Genomic DNA, 22362 nt, shown 5'->3' on the forward strand with positions numbered 1-22362 from the left:
TATGACCTATGACCTGGGCTCTAGCTATCCTTTAAGAGAATAAAAGATCCTTGTGTTTAATCAATAGTAATGTGTTCTCCTGTGTTTGTTGTCCTCAGTTCTCCTGTTTTGTTTACCTCCCCATGTGCTCCTTGAGGCTTTGTTGTGTTATCCATTCGGGGCACAGTAATCGTGTCATATGATGATGATCCTGGGTTGGGAAGCTTCTTTGTTTTGATCAGTTCCACATACTTTACATTAGAGGGTCAAACTTCAACTGCTCTTTCAATGGCCGGCAATTTGTTTAAGCCTCCGGTGGCCACAGAAAGGTAAAGGGAACTGAAGTTATCTCTTCTTGCTGGTGAACAGTTGAAGAAAGAGTGTAGGGCTTTGAGCACTTTCTCAATCTGCCACATCAGGAAACCACTCCTGAAAGAGTTCTCAGAGCGTATGGAGGACACAGCTTCCTACAATTTCAAATTGAGCCACAGCAAATTGCTCACCATATTCTTTTTGTTGTATGAGCTCAACAAACTTCCAATTTACACTCGGTCCATCCATCGACAAGGAGACCATGTTCTTTTGTACACTCCTGCCAATAAGAAAAATAAAAAAAGAATATAAAAATGCGTAACATGCGTAACAAGTTATGCAAAGTTATGATAAGTTATGTCATCTTTTTCCTTATTCTCATGTTATTTTAGATGTGTTGCTGTTTTAATATATTTCTTGTATAAAAAATAGCTTGGCAATAAATATTCTTATTTTAGGCTAGGAACAATGGGTCCATGCCAAAGATAAGAGACCAATAAAAGTATTTTAAATATATCAGGTATCAACAATGTGTCTAATTTTGATTAATTGTTATAAGTTAAATAGCATATGGCCTACGTTGAAACATTTCAACAAGTCATCTACTGTCGAATGGCCCATAAACTGCGAGCCAAAAAAACGGGACCGAACGTGGGGACTTCAGTGGTTCTGTTCAGGCTCTCGTCAGACATAATGACAAACGAATCTTCATTCTCTCGTGAGATGAGCTGCTTCTTCTTTTGTGCACCATCAGATGGCCAACTCAGTGTCATGCAGCCACACCCTTGTCTCTGGGTCCAAGTCAACTAGGTCAGATACTGAGTGTGGGCTAAATAGTGGGCTGCCCATAAATATATGTTCAGCAGTCTATTCAGGTTCACCACACTCACATGCTGCGCTATCCATCAAACCCCACTTCTTTAAAGGAAGACTTGAAGCGGCCGACCCCAGTGCACAGACGGTTCAGCAAGGTCCATAGGTGGCGTGGCAGGTCTTCTCCTTTTACACCACCTCCTGGATCCCTGATGAATTCTGGGATGTGGGAAGGCCCAGCTGTTTCTCAGCTGCTTTTTAGATTTAAAAAATCCAAATAATTTGTACATTTAGTAAGCTTATATCCATTTCATACAGATCATTAGTAACTGTTAATCAGTTTTCTCCAGATACAAAGTAAATATAAATGTAATTTTCTTCAGATACAGTAGTATCTTCTAGTCACCGGGGAAAGCGCCGCCACTCCCCCACTGACAAACCCGACAGAGAATTTCAGCATCCTCCACGTAAGCTGGGAGGTGGCCGGAGGGTTGCCTTGGATTTTATGTCCTTGGAAGATTGATTAAAACAATAAGAAGCAGGAGAACATAATGGAGGACAGCATGAAAAGGAGGAAAAGAAAGAGAGAGAAAGAGAGAGAGATTACAATTTAACCAGAAATCTTTATATCGAGGGGGGGTTAAAGCTAGTCACTTTGCTAGTCTCAGCTAGCTAGCTAACGCTCTGCCCTCTCACTGACATGAAATATTGTTCTCTTTTGCAATCAGGTATGTTATATTCTGTGTATTATAAGTTTTGGACAGTAGGGGGCAGTGTTTCACTTAAAATGTCACCTCTTTGTGTGGTAAATGTTATGTAAAAAGGCTGAAGCTCTAACCGCATGGTCGGTTGTATTAAATTTGATGAGCTATTATGAACTTTTTTTTGTGATATAGCCACTGGGTAATATGTTTTTTCTGCATTTTGAGAAAATAGTTTTATTTTTATATATTTATATATTTGTGCCAATTAATATGTATTGAACCTGAACAGTATTGCTGAATATTAGAAAATAATATAATGTGAAATGTGTTTTGATTCCTGTTTTATACTTTTATAAATATTGTATATTTTTATATAACCTAATTTTATATATTATTCATGCAGTTACTGTTAACCAGTCTGCGCTGATAGCTGAAGGGGGAGGAGTTTCTACGCTGTGCCCTCTCACTGACATGAAATATTGTTCTCTTTTGCAACTTAGCCCTTCAATAAATAATGACAGTGAGCTCAAGCTGTTTAATGCAGTTATGGAAAACAGAATCATCATGAAAAACTAATGAAAACTTTATAAAATGTGTATAAAGTCAAACATTCCATTCGGCCCTGTGATATGATTGGCTGACAATAGCCAAAAACGAACAGTAGCTCCGCCCACCCAGCGTCTATTCGCTGTGAGAGAGCAGGGGGGCGGGGCTTAGAGGGAGAGAGATGTGACGCAGCGAAGGAGAGAGTGAAAGTAAGTTCAGTCTCCGCCATTAGAAGAGGACAGAAGCCCGGATTCACTCGGTAAGTTCAGAACTGAAGAGAATGTAGAACAGAACCGTGTAGCTTAAAGTCAGAACCGGTTCTAAAGGTTCCTCAGATCCAGAACCGGTTCTTTAAGCTCAGCTCAGTGTCCGATTCCACTGGAAGAACCAGGATCAGCATGGAGATCTGAACCGGGCCTGGATCAGCCCTGGACCTGGTCTAGATCAGACCGGCTGGAGAACAATCAGCTTTAACAGATCAATAATGCTGTAAACTGAAGAGAAATGCGCAGATATAGATTGATATTTATTGATCACAGTGTAGTTTATGCTGTTTAAAGCGCATTACTGCTTAATGTGGGCTTTGATCTGTTGGGGAGATAAAAACACGGAACTGCTATAAAGGCGTGTTTATATGCAGTAGCGCTGTTCAACCAGCAGGGGGAGCAACGGAGCTCAAGATCACGTGGTGTGTTAGTGTTTTTAATCCTGCTGTTTTATATTATACTTAAATAATCTCTCTATTCTGATTCAGTAACATAATAGTAATAATATTAATTATAATAGAACAGTGTGTATATTTATAATGTTGTGTAATGCAGTAATATTACTAATAATAATTAAATTATAATCATTATAATAACAGTAAATGTCTCTGTAATCTGTAGAATAATGTGTAATGAGGGTAAATCACACTGTTATGTATCGTTCTCTGTTTGTTTTGTTAGTTTATCAGGTTTTGTTTAATGCAGTTCTGATGATAATGTCATTATTGTAAGAATAAAGGTTTTATTGTAACGGCTGATCTGTTCTCAGGGGTCGGTGTCGGCAGTGTTCAGCTGTGTGTGAATGAAGAAGAGTAAATGATGGATCTTCAGAACTCCAGCAGTGGAGGAGGACCTCCTGTCCTAAAGTGAGTAAATTAAGTGATGGGTTTAATATGTAAAGTAGTTTTGTATTGTAATGGTTTCAGCTCTAATCCTGGAGCTGTGATCTGCATATTTTACAGTTTTAAAATATTGAGAACAGAGTTTCTACTGGACCAGAGTCAGAACCCTGTGCTGTATTTAAACACAGAGAAACGCTTAACAAACCAGCCAGTTATTCTTATGGTAGAATGTGTTTCTAATCTGTATTTAAAGTAAATATCTGCCTTTAATATCTATTACTTAATTTTAATAATATGTTTCCTTCTGGCTCAGTAACAGTATTAGGTGGTTGCTGTAGTGATATTATGCTGTTGCTAGGTGGTTGCATATTTATGTTAAAAAATATGGTCCATATTTTTTAACATAAAAGTGACGATTTGCTCAAAATCTGGATCGGATTAGTCTGTAGTGAAAGTGATCTTTGGACCAGATCCATTGTGAGGATCTGTCTCGGATTTTACCACACGCTGTCTGGGTTTACATTAGTATTAGAAATGAGGAAATCCTGATGTGCTGCATTTATATAGATCAGATGGAAGTGACTGGGTTTGATATTAAAGCTGTGGAATGAAGAAAGACTTGTTCTATTCTAGGCCTGGACAATAATTTGATATCTGTATTTATCGCGATAAGAAATGTTTCAATAATGGGGACATCATTTTTGTGGTATATCGATATGTATTATTTACACGGACAGGCATTTTTTACTGGTGTAAGCTCGCCCCAGAGTTGAACACAGTCTCCGTAGCTGAGCTATGTCTGTGCGTGATGACGTAATTACACAGGCACGTAGCCAGATAGGCTAGGCTAGGCTAGGTTAGATTTGGCTAGGCTAGGCACCCCAGCAAACATGCCCACACTGGGCCAATGAGGGCCCAATGTGGGCCAACACATCGGCCCCGTATGGGCAGCCCACACATCGGCCCCACGCCATCGGCCCCATATGGGCAGCCCAAATTGGACCATTGGGGATTTGCACGTCGGTGCAGTATCGCCCCCATATGGGCAGCCCACTTAGGGCCAACGGAGATTTGCTCATCGGGACGGCACCAGCACCATGGCGTCGGCCCATTTCAGGCAGCCTACATTGGGCCAATGGAGATTTGCTCACCAGTATAGCGTCGGCCCCACGGCGTGGGCCCTTTTCAGGCAGCCCACATTTGGCCAGCGAAGATTTACTCCTCTATGCAAAATCAACACCAAAGCATTGGCCCATTGGGCCAACAGAGATTTGCAGTGCTCTAACACACACACACACACACACACTGACTCATGCCCTCAGTGGAAAACCAATTGTGGCCCCAAATTTTTAGAACTGTGCAATATTGAACAGAGAACACTTTTCAAGGAAGAAAATTTAAAGCTGTGCTATTGGCACTTTGACATTTTTTGCAACTGGCTGTAAAACAATTATATAAATAACACAATTTAAAGTGTATAGTAAATTAATTAATTTATTACAAAGTATCATGTATGAAATATAAACAACACACAACATTATTGAAGTAAATTACTTAATAATAAATCCCAAATTTATATTTTAGCATGTAGATAAACATGTACTGCATAAATATCTCCATTTGCAAAAACAGTATTTATAATAAACAGTATGATATAAATATCAAACATAATACAAAATAACAAAGAATTATACAACTTAAATTAATATATATATATATATATATATATATATATATATATATATATATATATATATATATATATATAAACATCAATAAAAACAGCAAATCATATTCTTGAATAAATACTTAAATGCACTAGACTGATGTAGTAGATGAATAATAAACTGATACTATTATTGCTACTGGAACAAAGCCTCTGGGGTGGGTTTCCCGAAAATGAACAACCTTAGCGAATAACGAACGAACTAACGAATGACGTGAGTAAAGAACGAGCCAGTTCTGCGAGTGTTTCCCAAAGAGCTTCGCAACGTGAAAATTAACAAAGGAGGTTAAAGAACGTCTTTGTTGAATCCTCCCCCGAAACAGCGCACTCAATCGATCCACACATATCGATTATTATGCAGTATTTATTCAGTATTACACCCTAAAAATGTAAAAAAAAGTGTTGTAATCATCAATATTATACATATTTTGAAATTTAAATTACAAAAGGATGTACTTTGGCATTAATAAAATACTCCTACAGATACATATGACTAAATAATATAAAGTCATATGTTTATATATAAATGTTTAATAAACATTAAACTTTTTTTACTTTTTTAAAACTATTATTGTTAATATATATATATTATATTAATAGATATTGTACTAATATTATTAATAGTAATATTGATAATAATATTAATTTATTATTATTATAATTATTAATAATATAAAAATAATATAATAATACATATACGTATGTTCCGGTGTGTGTGTGTATATATATATATATATATATATATATATATATATATATATATATATATATATATATATACACACACACACACACACACTGTAAAGCTCCAGCTCATCCTAAATCAACATCTCAGTTGGGTTTAGGTCAGGGGATTTTGAAGGCCATGCACCTCTTTGTTAACTAGATAATTCCATATGCGTCAATTAATTGTTTTCATAGTTTTAATATTAATCGACAATGTAAAAAAAAAAAAAACATTAAATGAGACATGTCAACTTTTGACTGGTATTTATATATTTGCGAGCTGACACACCCCAGAGTTTGCCCAGATGAACGGCCACAATGTTGATTAGAAGCACCTAAATAAAGAATAATATTAAATATTACCTGCACATTCACCGATACCCTTTACAATACGTGTAGGTGTGAGTAAAGACACTGCAGGCGTCCCCTGCACCGGACCTACAGTACCAGGGATTTTCCCAATAGCATGGAAATATATTGTATTGTGCTGTAATTCCCGGGCTGGTGGGAAGTGTATATAAGTGTGTATTCCACAGTAACAGCCTGATTACAGAATCCACGGACTTGGTGACTTTGCAGCTTTGCTTAGACCGTGAGCATCATCTGCAGGAATCTGGATTTTATTTGGGTTTGATTGGTCAATTCCAGTATGCCCAGTTAGACTACACAGAGAAAGTTGGCATTATAATATAATATAATATATGATATAATATGATATAATATAATATAATATAATATAATATATGATATAGCTTAACTGGCTATCTTTTCCTTAGCTTAACTGGCTATCTTTCCCTTAGCTTAACTGGCTATCTTTCCCTTAGCTTAACTGGCTATCTTTCCCTTAGCTTAACTGGCTAGCTTTCCCTTAGCTTAACTGGCTATCTTTCCCTTAGCTTAACTGGCTATCTTTCCCTTAGCTTAACTGGCTAGCTTTCCATTAGCTTAACTGGCTATATTTCCGTTAGCTTAGTTGGATATCTTTCCCTTAGCTTAGCTGGCTATATTTCCGTTAGCTTAGCTGGCTAGCTTTCCCTTAGCTTAACTGGCTATCTTTCCCTTAGCTTAACTGGCTATCTTTCCCTTAGCTTAACTGGCTATCTTTCCCTTAGCTTAACTGGCTATCTTTCCCTTAGCTTAAGTGGCTATCTTTCCCTTAGCTTTAGTGGATATCTTTCCATTTTCCATTTCCCTTAATATTTCCCTTAGCAAGCCATTGTTCCCTTAGCTGGTTATTGTTGACATACTTGGATATAAAGTTAACTTACTTAACAGCAGTCTTTCTCCAAGAGCCGAGATAAACTGCCAACTTGGGAGCCCCTCTTGTTATTTAAATGTGAGGTAAATTCTCATTCTAACTTAGCACAATGCTAACTTTTTTTAGCACAATGCTAACTTCGACATAGCTACCCTTATAATGCTACAATAACCTGAGAGTGGTAACTGTTAGCACCACATTAGCGTATCTTAGCAAAAAATAGAAAAGCGTATAGTAGAACAGAAATTATAACTTACCTTTCAGTCACTTTGACAGACCAAAGTCACTAACTGACTTTGCCTTTAAGCTTGATCGTTGCTCTGTGGTAAAGGCACGTGCAGGGAGGGGGGAGGGGAGGGGCGTGGATTCGTTGGTTACATGATCCTCACAATTAAATATCACATGCAAAAATAAAAAAAATATGTAACTTTTATAACATTGCTGGCTTACACAAAGTGTATAGTCAAGCACAAAAACATTTATAATTTAATATTTTTATTTATTTATTATCAGCACTACCAATAATAAAGGTGAGATTATGAATCAGCACCATGGAGCAAATTCGTAGCTATCCAAAATATTAAATAAAAATATTTTTATAAATAAAAATGTATAGCTATAAAGTATATGTCTTGAAAAATATGAGATGTTACTATGTGTGTGTGTGTGTGAGTGTGCCCCTCCAAAGGTCTCTGCACAACTCTGCTGTGGTACCTTGATTTTTCTCCACTTTTGGTTTAGAAAATCTTTCAGAGCTGATACTACATTTCACACAGTGTTGCTCCTATCCACTAAGCTAGCTAATCTACCTAGCTCTCACAGACAAAAACAATAAAAAATATTCAGATACCCTTCATATGAACTTGTTATGACACAAACTATATCCCACACTGGCCCTTTAGGGTGTGAAATGGTGCAGGCTGAATGTGGGCTGACCCACAGTGGGCCTGCCTGGGATTTGTGTGGGCGCATCAAAGTGTTGGCTGTCCAAATAATTCCCACACAGGGCCTACAGGGGCATTAATGCACTGGACCAGTTTAGGCTAGCCCACAGCGGCCTTTTATAGGACTTGAGTGGGCCAGCCAATGAACAGGCTGCCCACAGAAAACCCATGTTGGGCCTGTTTGGAATTTTAATGGGCTAGCCCCTGCCCACAGTGCCCGCACTTAGCCCACGAAGGGCCGATGTGTAGCTTTTTGCTGGGTAATAATGCACTCCATATATGCAGGATTAAAGTAAAATAATTTATACTGGACATATACATTTATAAAATGTCTCTAGAAGATATAATAGGAAATGAAAACAGTGTGAATTTTTAAGTACTACCCTGAATGTGATAATTAGGGGTGGGTGATATGGCTCCATATTTCAGGGTAATATAGTTAATGATATTCAAAAATATTGGCAACATTATTTCTTACGATATTTATGGCATACTGCCTTATTAAAACAGATTAATGTCATTTCTGGAGCTGTGATTGTATGCAGATAAATTATCCCATAAATGGTCCTACACCTGAATAAAAAAAGTAATATTATCTAATTTCTAGAACATAAAAACAGGAAGGGGTAGGTCAAGACTCTTCATCAAGCATATACATTTAATACAGGCTTTTTCTGCTTCCGGTCACTGAAATTATTGTATTGAAAAACTAAATATTGATTATAAAAGGTGAGGGGTAGAGATATACTGCAAGTCAGAAAATTACAAAGATATTTATAAGATAAAATGAGATACACTTTGTTAGAGCAGTATAACATATTTACAGCTAGTGCTGGACGATATTGCCAAAATTTATATCACGATACATTCCTTAATTTCGGTCGATACAATATAATTTCGATATCGATATAAATATTTGGAAGGCCTCAGAAAAACTGTTAGGAATCCCTGCAATGGAAATCTGTACCTATTACTGTCTTTAAAGCCTCCTCTCATAAAAAACTGTATAATACTTTAGAAATTAAAAAATGGTCAGAATGAATTAATGCTCACCTTTATTTACATGTAGCAAAACAAAAACATGACATCTCTGTCAAACACAAACCAATAACCTATTTACATTTTACCAATATAAATAACTTTACATTACAACAGAGGCAGAGCTTCTTATCCTTTTGTAAACATATTTAACAGGTCAAAACAAAAGTGCCTCATCCAGGATAAAGAATGCAGAAAGCCTTCATTTATATAAAAGGAACACGATATCACCGTCAAATAAACAAACCTATATCAACTATAAATAACTTAGATACAACATAAACTACATAAGTGCTTCAGCCAGAATAAGGAAGATATTGTGTGTAGTGAAACTGCTTGAGGTGGTGGAACAGATTAGATGCATTACCGTTGCTAGTCAACTCCACTTTCCGGCACAATTGGGAGCAAGCTGAAGTTTATCAGACCTTTGAAAGCCGAACCACTGAATTAGACCTGCCTCCCTCAACTATCTCTCCTGTTTAATCACTTGTGGAAGCATCAGGTGTGCTCATTCTGCATCTAAAATCTAAAATTCTGCATCAGGGCCGAGCCTAATCGAGGAACTCGGTTCGGCTGCACTGCGCTCCGCTCGGCTTCATAGCGGGAGGTTCTAGGTGTGGACCGGAGCGCAGCCGAGCTTCAAGTTTTAGTAGTATGGATTATAGTGTAAAGTGTGATACTACTAAAGTAGTAGTATAACACTGTATTCAGTGCTCAGGACAGCAGCAGTGTTTCTGCTACATACATTTTGCAGCTGCAGCCTGCTGACAGTGAAGATACAACTACATATTAAAATGTCTGTGAATTTATAATGGGATAAAAGTACTGAAGCCTTTATTGTAGTATGAAGGTGTCCCTGTAGTTTTCTCCATATAGTGTAACTAATGTAGGTAATTCTTTTTGGTTAATTGACCTGCTTTTATTTTAATACACAAAATTTTTTTTCTTTGTTTTTCCAGAATAAACAACCAGGATATTTAATAAAGAACAGTGTTAAACTGCTGAAAGAGGTGAAGCACAAGCCATCCAGAAGAATCTCCTGAAAACGCAGAAATTGTTTGCTACATTTCACAGACAGATGGAGCCAAGTCCCAACATGGAGGAACATCAGCACTCTGTCAAGAGTTTTACTAAACAGAGTGATCTCAAAAAACACCAGCGCATTCACACAGGAGAGAAACCACATCACTGCTCAGACTGTGGGAAGAGTTTTACTAAACAGAGTCATCTCAAAAATCACCAGCGCATTCACACAGGAGAGAAACCGTATCACTGCTCAGACTGTGGGAAGAGTTTTACTCAACAGAGTCATCTCAAAAATCACCAGCGCATTCACACAGGAGAAAAAACGTATCACTGCTCCGATTGTGGGAAGAGTTTTACTGAACAGAGTAGTCTCAAAAAACACCAGCGCATTCACACAGGAGAGAAACCGTATCACTGCTCAGACTGTGGGAAGAGTTTTAATCAACAGGGTCATCTCAAAAATCACCAGCGCATTCACACAGGAGAGAAACCGTATTACTGCTCAGACTGTGATAAGTGTTTTACTACACAGAGTAGTCTCAAACTGCACCAGCGCATTCACACAGGAGAGAAACCGTATCACTGCTCAGACTGTGGGAAGAGTTTTACTCAACAGAGTAATCTCAAACTGCACCAGCGCATTCACACAGGAGAGAAACCGTATCACTGCTCAGACTGTGGGAAGAGTTTTACTCAACAGAGTAGTCTCAAAATACACCAGCGCATTCACACAGGAGAGAAACCGTATCACTGCTCAGACTGTGGGAAGAGTTTTACTAAACAGAGTACTCTCAAAATACACCAGCGAATTCACACAGGAGAGAAACCGTATCACTGCTCAGACTGTGGAAAGAGTTTTACTAAACAGAGTAATCTCAAACTGCATCAGCGCATTCACACAGGAGAGAAACCGTATTACTGTTTCGACTGTGGGAAGAGTTTTACTCAACAGAGTAATCTCAAAATACACCAGCGAATTCACACAGGAGAGAAACCGTATCACTGCTCCGATTGTGGGAAGAGTTTTACTGAACAGAGTAGTCTCAAAATACACCAGCGCATTCACACAGGAGAGAAACCGTATTACTGTTTCGACTGTGGAAAGAGTTTTACTAAACAGAGTGATCTCAAACTGCACCAGCGCATTCACACAGGAGAGAAACCGTATCACTGCTCAGACTGTGGGAAGAGTTTTACTAAACAGAGTAATCTCAAACTGCATCAGCGCATTCACACAGGAGAGAAACCGTATTACTGTTTCGACTGTGGGAAGAGTTTTACTAAACAGAGTAATCTCAAAATACACCAGCGCATTCACACAGGAGAAAAACCGTATCACTGCTCAGACTGTGGGAAGAGTTTTACTTTACAGAGTGAACTTATATTACATCAGTGCATTCACAAAAGATAGAAAAGTATCCCAAATCTGTTCCTCTGCCATAAAAAATGCAAACCTTAAATCTTTCAGACAGCCAAAAACACCTCATCATGCACAAAATCTTCACTCTGTTACAAGAACTTCATTTAAAAATGGCTTTTTACAGGTTCAGAAAAATGAATCTTATCCAGAGACGATGTTTACTGAATTTCATGCTGTGTTTTTATGTATGTTTGTATACCTACATTAGTTAATGCCTGCAGAGCTCTTCAACACTTAGTGTTGTGTTTTAAGAAGTTTTTACACACAGAATCATAAATGGTACCACTAACAGCATAAACTAGGAACATACATTTTTACAATTTTTTCAGTGATATGCTGAATAAATAGTAAAGCGATGATGCTAGCTCAGAGTAAAATCGTATATTAAATCTCAGCATTAGCTTTAGAACTAATAATAAACAAAAGTGAGGATTTTATCATTCTGGGACATTTTTAGGTTTAAAAATTGAATATGCTTTGCCATAAGTAGGAAATGATCATTTGGTCAACTTATGTCATTTACAGCCTTAACACATTCTCAATTGTTTACATATAAAAACTTTCTTTATTTTTTCCTCCACTCCACGTTTGTAGTTTGTAGTTGGAGCGAGGGCACTGCCAGTGTTTGCTCCAGATGTTAGATTAGCATTACTTAGTCTTTTAAAATTTAGATGTTGTAGTTTAAAGGAGTAGAGTATTCTTAGGAGTAGAGAATATTCTTAGCTTGCAACAAAAGGCCAACAAAATCCTTTTCAGAGTTTAAAAAAAAAAAAAAAACGCTCTAGCTGTAGTTTCCATACTGAAAGCAACACTCAGCAGGCTGTGCAGCAGTAAGACTGCAGGATCCTTGATTCCCTCTACTGCACATGTGTCAAACACAAGGCCCGCGGGCCAAATGTGGCCACATCCAAGCGAGAGATTGTAAGATCTTAGTGTCTATAATAAATAGGTCAGAAGCGTTCTTTGACCAAAAACTACATTTCCCACAATGCTTGTCGATTGTATTACCCGCGAAGTTACGGCTTACTGCCACTACACGGCAGTGTAGTCATTGATGTGGAAACCCTGCCGGAGGGAAGGCGTAACTTCGCGGGTGGAATTGAGACATACAAACGTTTATCCCATAATGTCCAGAAAAAGAGAAGCTGATGCAGACGGACGGCTGTGCTTCAAGGCGAAAGACCGGTATGCCTTTTGTGTTACGAAGAGTGTTACTGACCAAAATAAACGCTTGTTAGGAGAGAAGTTCTGTGTAAATATTTATACGACAATAGCTGACAAAATCTGTTTTAATGACGTTAATAAACATCACTGTGTCAGCGCTAGTCGCAGTTTCACCACAGCAAAGGAGGAGCACGTGAATCACTAATCTAACCAGCCTGTACTGATTTCTGCCCCCAATAACCCTTTCAATAACCTCCAATAGCCTTTAATAGTCTTCAGTAGCCTTCAACAGTCTAACCTTGCAGCCGTTGTGTGTTCTAAACTCCGTAGTTATAAACATCCTGAGGTTAGCAGCGCGCTAACTGACCTGTTTATAATGTAATCCCAGCAGTGACTCCGTGACGGCTGCTCTGAACTGCTGCTGTTAGCTGCTTGGGCTGAAAGATGAACTGTAGAGAGCTGTATTATCCGGTTTGTGAGGTTATTTTATTTCATACACGGAAGAACTTAAAAATTTTAAAAACGCTCCAGACTGCCTCAGCTGAGCCCTGTAGCCCGTGGCTGGGCTGTAGCTCTGACTCAGTAAAGACTGCGGGCTTGTGCTGCTGCTGCTCCGACTAGTGGTTGTATGAGGAACTGCTAAATCTGAGGAAATGCTAAATCTGTCACATGTTCTTAACAGCTCACAATTTTTAATTTTATATTTATCAAGCCTTATTTCAGTATCAAATGTTTTGATCAAAGTTAATGTAACTTGTATTTTATGTCATTTCTATTCACTTGAATAGTTTGGTTCTTGATTGATGGAGTTTTTGGATTTCATAACATGACAAATTAAAAGGATTTATGTTAATAGAGCAACAAGCAAACATTTTTTCCATGCAACTGTAATATTTGATTGAATAAATAGTATATTGAGAGTTATTTAACATTAAGGAGTAATTACATTCATTTTATATTACATTTGGTTACATTTTATTACATTTATAAGTTACATCTGGCCCTCAGTGGACAGCCAATATGCCAATGTGGCCCTCGGCCAAAATGAGTTTGACACCCCTGCTCTACTGGTTTTCTCATTGGTCTATGGTTCAGTCAGTCTGATTAAAAATCTGCAAGTTAATCTACAGGGATATTTGGTTGTGTTGTGTTGCTAAAGTTATATACTCTGTTATCTTTTCCTTATTTGGTATCGTTTTGCTAAAGGGTTTTTTTTATTTCTCTAAAGGTACTAAAAATATCTAATTCATTTACTTTATTGATTGTTTTATCCAGTACCAGCTATTATCGTTGTTTTACATCACCTTATGTATTTACTCAAATTCATATCTATGTGATTCAATAAAAGGCTTTTATATTGCAAGATCTGCAATCTTATCTATTCTTTCAACTTAAGCATTTAGCCAAAAGCTTTTGTACACAGCCAAACATACATTCAAGCAACCACTATATACAGTGCCTTGCAAAAGTATTCGGCCCCCCCTTGAACTTTTCAAACTTTTGCCACATTTTGGGCTTCAAGTGTGTAAGAATACGGAGGAGTTTTGCCTTACTATGTTCATTGTTCATTGATTAAAGGGTTAATCTGTGTGTAACTAAATCAGCATTTCACTTAATCAGTATGTTATTCAAGCATTTAGCACGATTCATGATGATTCACATTGTGACTGAGAATGTATGTATATTGTGTCCTTGTGCTCAAAGCAAGGCCGTTTTTCTTGCAACTTAGCATGATTGATTTTTTCCAGCGGAACCATGAGTTTCTGTACATGTAATCTATAGTCTGATAAGGTTGGGGTGACCGAGTTCTCGGCTGACGTACAGGATGAATAACTGCTTATCAGTATCAGGATCCGGGGGGTGTGAGGAGCCTCCTCACACACCATTAGACTGAGGCCAGGCGAATGCCTGTTTTTATTAGACTCTGTCTAGGAAGAAGAGTAGAGTTGGGCGGGAGAGCTTCTCCCGAGAGGGACTACAGAGCCACAGGTCCTGGTCACACAGCCGAGAACTCTGGAAACCCCAACTTTTCTCACCTTTGGGGTTTTCCTCTTATTTTCACCTTTTTATTTCAATTCATTTTTCAATAATCTTTTTACTCAAATTTTTGATGTATCCAAAAAAACTGTTTTGCTCAGAAGATTCTTTGAATAAAATCTGACGGAACTACAATTTTGGACTGGATCTCCTTTTCTTCTTTATGACGTATCATGCCAGATACATCATAATTCGAACAGTAGATCAATAATCTTTCAATCGTGAAGTGGAACGAAATTTATTGGATACACATTATGTTGAGATACTCAGTATTTTGAGAACATTGGTATTTCACTTGTGTGAAACTGACACCAATAAATCCATAACTCCTGCTATTTACTTACATAGAAGTGTTTTTTTCTCAGTAGCTCAGTCGCTGTGAAGTGTGGAGAATAGTTTTGCAATATATTGATTATCGCTGAATCGCAGTTTTGAGATATCACCGTTATCATTAATTTTCCACTTTACTGAAATATGCTGAAAAAAACTTGAAAATGGGCCTTGAAAGTGCTTGAAAAGTGCTTGAATTTTACCTTGTAAAAGGTGTTTGAACCCTGTGTTTAAAAACCCCAGCAGCACTGCTGCACCTGATCTACATGTACCAACACAACACACACAAACACGTCACCACATTAGTGTCAATGCAGTGTTTTTAAATATTTATCACAAAAATAAAGCTCTCTGGCGCTGGGAATTAAATATACAGGGTAAAATTTAGGCTAATCGGATATGCAGGTGAAAAAATAAACTGTGAAAAAATATGTGTGTGAATATGTGTATGTTTATACCTACAAATCTCAAATGTAAATTGACATAATATGGACCATTAAATGACGGTAACAACCTGACCGTTTGACACTTAGCTAATCTGCATACCAGTAGGAGAGAGCAGAGATAGACTGGCTGTGTATGAAACGGTAGGCAGCTACCACAATCCCTCATGCCTGAGCTGTTCATATGTTAACACCCACTAAATGATTAACCCTTTACAAGTATTAATATGAACTTTAGGAAAAAGAATATAAACAGAATTGCCCTTTTTTCTATTGTGAGGTAAATGAAGTCACTGCTGCCTATTCTAATAAGCTAACCGTATGACTAGCTTGACGAGCTCTGGGGACATTTTTACATGGGATGTGTCTGAAAGATCTGTGGACAAAAAGACATTACTTAAATTAATGAAAAGTATTATTACAAATGTAACAAAATGACTTTCTGAGCTGAAAACAAAAAAAACAAACAAAAAGAAAATATGTTTTATAAAATTTATTGAGATATCATATATATCCTATACCCAGTTTATAGACACATTTGGGACATACCGGGGTTGGACAATGGAACTGAAACACCTGTCTACAGTCACTCAGTTTTGGATCTTAGTTTGCATAAAAATAAATGTATGCCAGTTTTTACCCTGAGCTCTGGCTCGCTTCTTTTTTTTCCTCCTTTTTTCCTCCCTGTATCACAAACTCTTCTAGTTCCTCCCTTTACCCAAGTTTGATTTTAGGAAGTCTTTTACGTACACTCTAAAAAGAAATGTGTCAAAAATGACTCAGACTGTGTCGAATTTTAACACATTGTGCGAGTGTGCTCAGAGACGACACATGTTGTGTTGATTCTGACACATCCAGTGTGTAATCCAATTTTACACACTAAATGTGTCAGGCTAATGAACTCACAAATGTGTAATTTTTTACACAACTTGTGTTGATTATGCACAATCAAGATAATGTATCAAATATGTTAAAAAAAAGCATGAAACGAATTAATTCAATTCCATTTTTATTATCATGCCTATATATGGTTCAATTTTCTTTTGGAATTAGCAATGAATTAACATTCACGTGTTTGTAACATTTTAAATGTAAAAACAGTCATGTTTGTTACAGTTCAAAATCAGTTTCATTTGGAATAAGAAATAAATTAACTCAATGTTTTTTAGATATTTTAAATGTAAAAACATGCATGCTTGTGACTAATTCATTGTCTTTTGTGATAATGAACACCTAAAAACAAAAGTCCAAACAGTAAAGGGGTGTATAAAACATAGCTCATATAAAATTAGTCACAATTGTTCACTGTTCTCACGTATTTTTAGAAAACCTGATGAATTTAACATTGAACATCAATACAGAAATAAAATTCCCTTTTTATAAAAACAGAACTACAAAACGTGAGGCTAAACAATTTGGATCTTGGATTCAAGTACAGCTTGTCTGTGTTGTAAATGGCTAGTACATCAAGAGGCCTAACATCTGAAGCATCATCTAAGCTGATCATTTCATAGTCATTGGTTCGCTTGACATATGCATAAAAATGCTCATCAAAGTACTCAATTTAACGAATCCAGATAAACATCAAAAAGGACTCAGCATCAGCCCGTGGTATGATGTGAATTATCTCACCAAACAAACATTCTCCACAGTGTTTGGTTTTAAGTGGCAGCACACTACCTGTTCTATATGTTAGGCCAAGTACAGTATGTGAAGTAACAAATAGTGCACGGTGGTACATGTTAACTGGTGATCTCTGTAAAGATGCTTAGTAAATGATTTGATGTTGTGGTAAGTCCTTGGACAACCATCCTGGCTGCAAATAAGAATGAAGTTCAGTCCCTTTGACAATGCATGTATTTCACGAAGATGCCAAATTAGCTTCTTTACTTCTGTGAATTGTGACTGTCGACATTCTGGACAAGTGTACATTATGCTGTGAATTGTGATGCTTTAACCTTCGAAATGAGCTTCAGTACCTTAGCTTTCCGGCTAGTTGAGAGAGGCATGTCATAGATGTGTTCAAAGAAGCAGAACATGGAGCTTAGCTGACATGGATAGGCCAGGTTACACACCCAGTAGAGCTTAAATAGCTTGTCCACAGCAGATGTCAGTCCTTCTTCAAGGGGAACAGTGATTCGGTCACTCTTTCCAACGATGACATGTTGCTTTGCGGCAGCCCTCAGATTTCCAACACAGATTAGCTGGGGCTGGTGGGTCTGTGAAGGACAGACATCACAAAGAGAAGCAATGCTGCTTCCAGCCTAAAATGTAACCAAACAAAAGAAACCAAAATTTGAGTTTAATCAGTTGTTACTGCAAACACTTACTAAAAATACAAACGACCGATTTAACAGTTTCTAAATTTTATGTTACTCCAGTTAATAAGCATGTACACAATTACATACTTTCACACTTGATTAAACTAAATCAGCCACCTTCAATGTCCTTTATGATTTATTTGTTTACTAAAAAAGGCAAAATGTATCTTATAATAAAATGATTCTAGATAGACAGACAAATCGATAGATGGACTTACTGGAACAAAATCAACAAGGAATGTTAATGCAAACTTCACTCAACAGCGACTCATTGCAACTGGTGGCAGAAGATGTGTAAGGACTACAAGCATAGTGTAACACTTCTCATCTGAAAATGAGACACAGACACAAATAAAATAAGATTACACAGAGGCTGTAGCATTATATGTGAAATCTAATGAGAGTTATATTTGAAAATATATACCTTCATTCTGGTTTTCCATGTCCTTAAGAGATGCAAGATCACCTGTCTCCATGATGGCAATTGCCTTCAACTTGGTAATGATGGTAGCCTCCCATCTTCTTAAGAACAAATCTCCTTTTCCCTCAAACATTTTACCAAACTCTGTATCAAGCTTTTAAGAAACAAAAAAATGAGACACTTTAATTTAGGTACATAATACCAGCTATAACACACAAATTGCCAAACTGAGTTCCAAACAGGCCACAGACCTTTTTTCACTTTTATCATAAATTAACTGACTGAGAAATTCATATCACCTCCATGAGTGCGCATGTTTTTCAGCTAAACGGTGTTATATAATAACCCTTATCAATATTATCAAGTTATTTACATTACACATAGCATAAAACTGACAGTGAGCCCTAATGAAAAAGCAAAATGTAATTTACCTACCAGAGTTGGCATATCCAAGAAGCGTGGGTATTCCTCAAAGATTTCAGACAGGGAGGGGGAATGTTTGGCTATCCATGATCTGCGCCAGGTGAAGGTTTTCTGCATTGCTGCTTTGATCGATGAAATGTTGTCTGTAGAAGGCCTGAGCCTTTTCATCAAGTTGATCCACTCACTTGTCCCACTACCATCTTCCTCCTCCTTGTCCGGATTAGGACCATCTTCACAGCGTCGTTTGTGTGACCTATAACGCCGCTGACCATCTTCTAGCTTTCGACGAATGTTGCGCAGTCTCATTTCCAAAAATCCAGAATGAGAATCTGGATCGTAAAAGTGCTCCTGGCATAAAAAAAAAGTCAAAAGCATAACAGAAAAAACAGTAAGAGCAGCTACTGGTAAGATAATGTTGTTAATAAATAAGAATAACATACATCTCTGGAAAAAACTATGTATTTTCAAATGTTGTACTAAAGCTAAGAGAAATGTACCAAACAAATCACATAAATACAAATAATTAGATGCCACTTCACTTTTTACTTTTGGCATTTAACTGCAGTACAAAATTAAGAAATAAAAAAAATGGCATTTACAAAAGATGCTAGGGTTACTGTTGCGTTTGTTAGTCTTAAGGATTTAATTTTTTTTTGTTTCAATCTCTAGTTTTCAGATTTAATTTATGTACACAAATACACTAATTGACATGAAAAAAAATATCTGAAGAGCAGTTTTATTATTATTTAAATTTGAGCAGATGCTTATCCTTACATAAGCTAACCACAACATAAATAACATAACATGCATGAGCAAGAATCATGCCCAATTTTAAAAACAATCAATATGTTTTTGTACAATCTACAACTGAGAACCAAAGCATGTACTTACAAATCCTTCCCCGTTTCCATCCACCTGGAGTCTCAGGGAAGACAGCGATGATGTTCTTTGCTAGAGCCACTTTTTCAGTACTTGTTGATTAACTAATTAATAGAAGAACAACAAAACCAACTCAAAACTTAAATATAAAGCATATACTCTGCTGTTCTTTAGCAGTGTTATACAAGCCACTATAATTTGCTGTATTTTATTTTATTTTTTTTTACTTTTCTTGAATATGTTAAAAAGGTGGTTTGTTTTACTCACAATCCATGCTTTTCCACCAGGTCAGATCCGCACACTTTAACAAGCTTTATTCTTGCTTTTTCTGTCACAGTGCCTTTGGTTTTGAGTTCATCAAGTGTCTCTGGTGCTTTCTTTTCCAAAATGGACCTCAGTTTTTCATGCTCTTGTGAAACTTGAGTATGCTGCACAAAGAAAATCAGCATCTACTAAATGTACTTTCTAAAAAAAAACAAAAAAACAAATGCAGTAATACAATATAAATGTAAATACCTGAGCTTGGGACACTGAAGTGGCCATAGGTTGAGATGATTCAGTCTCTTTGCATGATAAGAACAGCTGGAATCTATCTAAGTTCCTGATGTCTACAGTCCTATCTACGTCAATAAATTCCTGAAATTGTGGGTTGAATTTTAGAATTCTCACAACAACATATCCAAGTTGTTCTGCCGATGCTGTTTCAATAAGATGCTCAGTGTTGCCAACATCATAGATCTTCCTTGAATATTCTCTCTCATCCCTGTAGATGGTGGCAAGAACTTGAAAAAAACTTGTTGCAGTTTCTTGGTTCTGAAAACAAATTTGAGAAGAAATTAAACATGAGAAATCTTAAAAATATAGTGCCTTAACTCTCTATCTCCAGCACGCCACTCTACTCTCACAGATAGCTAACTAACTGGGTTATCTATGCATTTTTTTATTTTATTAAACTATTGAGTAAACTATGGAAGCATGTTCCCGACACCTAAAAAAGTAAAAATAATCCAGCACATTTTTTAAATTATTATTAAGTAAACTGCTCTCATTATTTTGAGATACTAAGTCATTATTTTGAGATAGTAAGTCATTATTTTGAGATACTACGTCATCATTTTGTGAACTGTTTTCTGCTGTAACAGTAAGGAGTTGACTAATTGAGTTCCACATCGCTGTTCTGCTCAATTATACACATACATACCATACAGAATAGTCGGAGCCACAGCCACTCTCTTTAACACACTAAAATAGAAGTCCAGTGTGTTATTAAATTAATCTAATATCTCCGGAGGCTTATTTTGATATTGTATGATTCTTCTACAAGCAGCAATATTTCTCAATATCTCAGAATATTGAAATAGTATCTAAAAATAATGACATACTATCTCAAAATAATGAGATAGTACCTCGAAATATTGAGATAGTATACCAAAATAATGACTTAGTATCTCAAAATATTGAGATAGCAGTTAACTTAATAGTAAAATTATTATTTAATTTTTTTTAGGTGGCAGGAATGGGCTTCCATAGTTTACCCAGGCAGTTAGCTAAGCTAGTTAGTTAACCTAGGTTAGCTAGTCATGCACCAAATTTAGCCAGCTAGTTAATGCATCCATCCTCTTTTTCAGAGTTTCTTCAATCATGGCCACTCTTTCTCAAGAGATTCATCTGTCTGGCCTACTGGGTGATCAGGTAAAAAGTTGACCTCTGCTCTTTTAGACTTCTTCATGCGGGCCTTGAGCCCTTCCGCCTCACCACTTTCTCTTTTGCGGTTGACATTTACTTCTGAGCATCCGGCATCCCGCAATTTCGCTCGGTAGTTGCCAAGTTTGAATTTAATGCTCATCACCCAGCCATCCCAACCAGAACCTGTGCCAGGTTCAGTAAGGCATGGATGTTTATGTACAAGAGCCGATGCAACTGACGCAATCTCCCCTGCATCAGGATATGCTTTGATGTCAAAAATGGCCTGCGCAAGCTTGTCTAATATCTCGGACTTCATGTCCCTGCGCATAGGCGTAGGAACCGGGGGGGATGGGTGGGACATGTCCCACCCAATATTAGAAACAGGTGGATTTGTCCCCCCCAAAAATGATATCAGTTCGCTCAGATCAGCTGTACTATTAATGAGGAGACAGACCGGACCTATCACGGAGCCGGTTCAGGTATTAAGTCACGCCTCTCAGTAGAAACAGCCAATCAGCTTGCTGGTTTTGCGGCGCGCGGAGCAGAGGCAGTTTGCTGTTGGGGAAGCCCCGCCCCCTCGCTGTGAGATTTAGCAGCGGGATCGGGACGCAGCAGCTTCAGCTGATTTTAAAACAGATCTGGATATACGGAGATTTTTCTAAAAGAAAGGTAACGATAGGCTAACCACTTCAACTGTGATGATATGTTTCTGATAGCTGGTTAAAAACACACGTCTCTGAATCAGCACACAGTTTAAACCCACTGTGATTAATAAACTGCAGCTGTGTTAGTGTGTAAGCTTATCTTTGGAATTAGCTAGATTGGGAGTCAGGGTTAAAGGAAAAAAATAAAATATATATGTAATGTTTCCCTGTACCTGATCAGCTAATCACTTTAATTTTCAAACTGTTTATTCATTTAGGATTACAGGACTTACTGTGAGCTATAATGAACGAAAATTGATTTAACTAACTGGTTATCTAGAAGCTGGATGTAGATGATCGCCAGAATTTCGTACAGTACTTTAAGTTGGTAGTTTAAAGCAGTTACTTAACCCC

The 22362-nt window shown here is 37.3% G+C and overlaps 5 protein-coding genes across 13 annotated transcripts in view; 3 read left to right on the top strand and 2 right to left on the bottom strand.

Moving 5' to 3' along the window:
- LOC125801193 (zinc finger protein 585A-like) overlaps positions 1 to 13050 on the top strand; it is an 84482-nt gene extending 71432 nt beyond the window's left edge. For 2 of the 3 annotated variants that reach the window (XM_049477518.1, XM_049477519.1), the window contains exon 2: positions 10114 to 13050. In XM_049477518.1, coding sequence (XP_049333475.1) covers positions 10233 to 11591 — 1359 coding nt within the window. In that variant the 5' untranslated portion in view covers positions 10114 to 10232 and the 3' untranslated portion in view covers positions 11592 to 13050. Of the gene's footprint in view, positions 1 to 3396; positions 3487 to 10113 lie in introns of those variants that run through there. The other variant, XM_049477517.1, reaches the window with a different exon arrangement.
- LOC125801377 (zinc finger protein 239-like) overlaps positions 1 to 22362 on the top strand; it is a 503775-nt gene that overhangs the window by 214729 nt on the left and 266684 nt on the right. The gene's annotated exons all lie outside the window — the stretch shown is intronic.
- The window catches only part of LOC125801286 (zinc finger protein 239-like), a 297606-nt gene that overhangs the window by 71421 nt on the left and 203823 nt on the right, over positions 1 to 22362 (top strand). The window contains exon 1 of one of the 2 annotated variants that reach the window (XM_049477753.1): positions 3397 to 3486. The exons of the other annotated variant lie outside the window; for it this stretch is intronic. The gene's annotated coding sequence lies outside the window, so the exon portion shown is untranslated. Of the gene's footprint in view, positions 1 to 3396; positions 3487 to 22362 lie in introns of those variants that run through there. 2 annotated transcript variants of the gene reach the window in all.
- Positions 1 to 22362, bottom strand: part of LOC125801152 (uncharacterized) — a 261943-nt gene that overhangs the window by 25258 nt on the left and 214323 nt on the right. Inside the window, exon 5 of one of the 2 annotated variants that reach the window (XR_007438632.1) lies at positions 18872 to 18949. The exons of the other annotated variant lie outside the window; for it this stretch is intronic. The gene's annotated coding sequence lies outside the window, so the exon portion shown is untranslated. Of the gene's footprint in view, positions 1 to 18871; positions 18950 to 22362 lie in introns of those variants that run through there. 2 annotated transcript variants of the gene reach the window in all.
- The window catches only part of LOC111189801 (uncharacterized), a 253995-nt gene that overhangs the window by 9510 nt on the left and 222123 nt on the right, over positions 1 to 22362 (bottom strand). The gene's annotated exons all lie outside the window — the stretch shown is intronic.

This window comes from Astyanax mexicanus, chromosome 4 (genome assembly GCF_023375975.1).
Source record: "Astyanax mexicanus isolate ESR-SI-001 chromosome 4, AstMex3_surface, whole genome shotgun sequence".
Lineage (NCBI taxonomy): Eukaryota > Metazoa > Chordata > Actinopteri > Characiformes > Acestrorhamphidae > Astyanax > Astyanax mexicanus.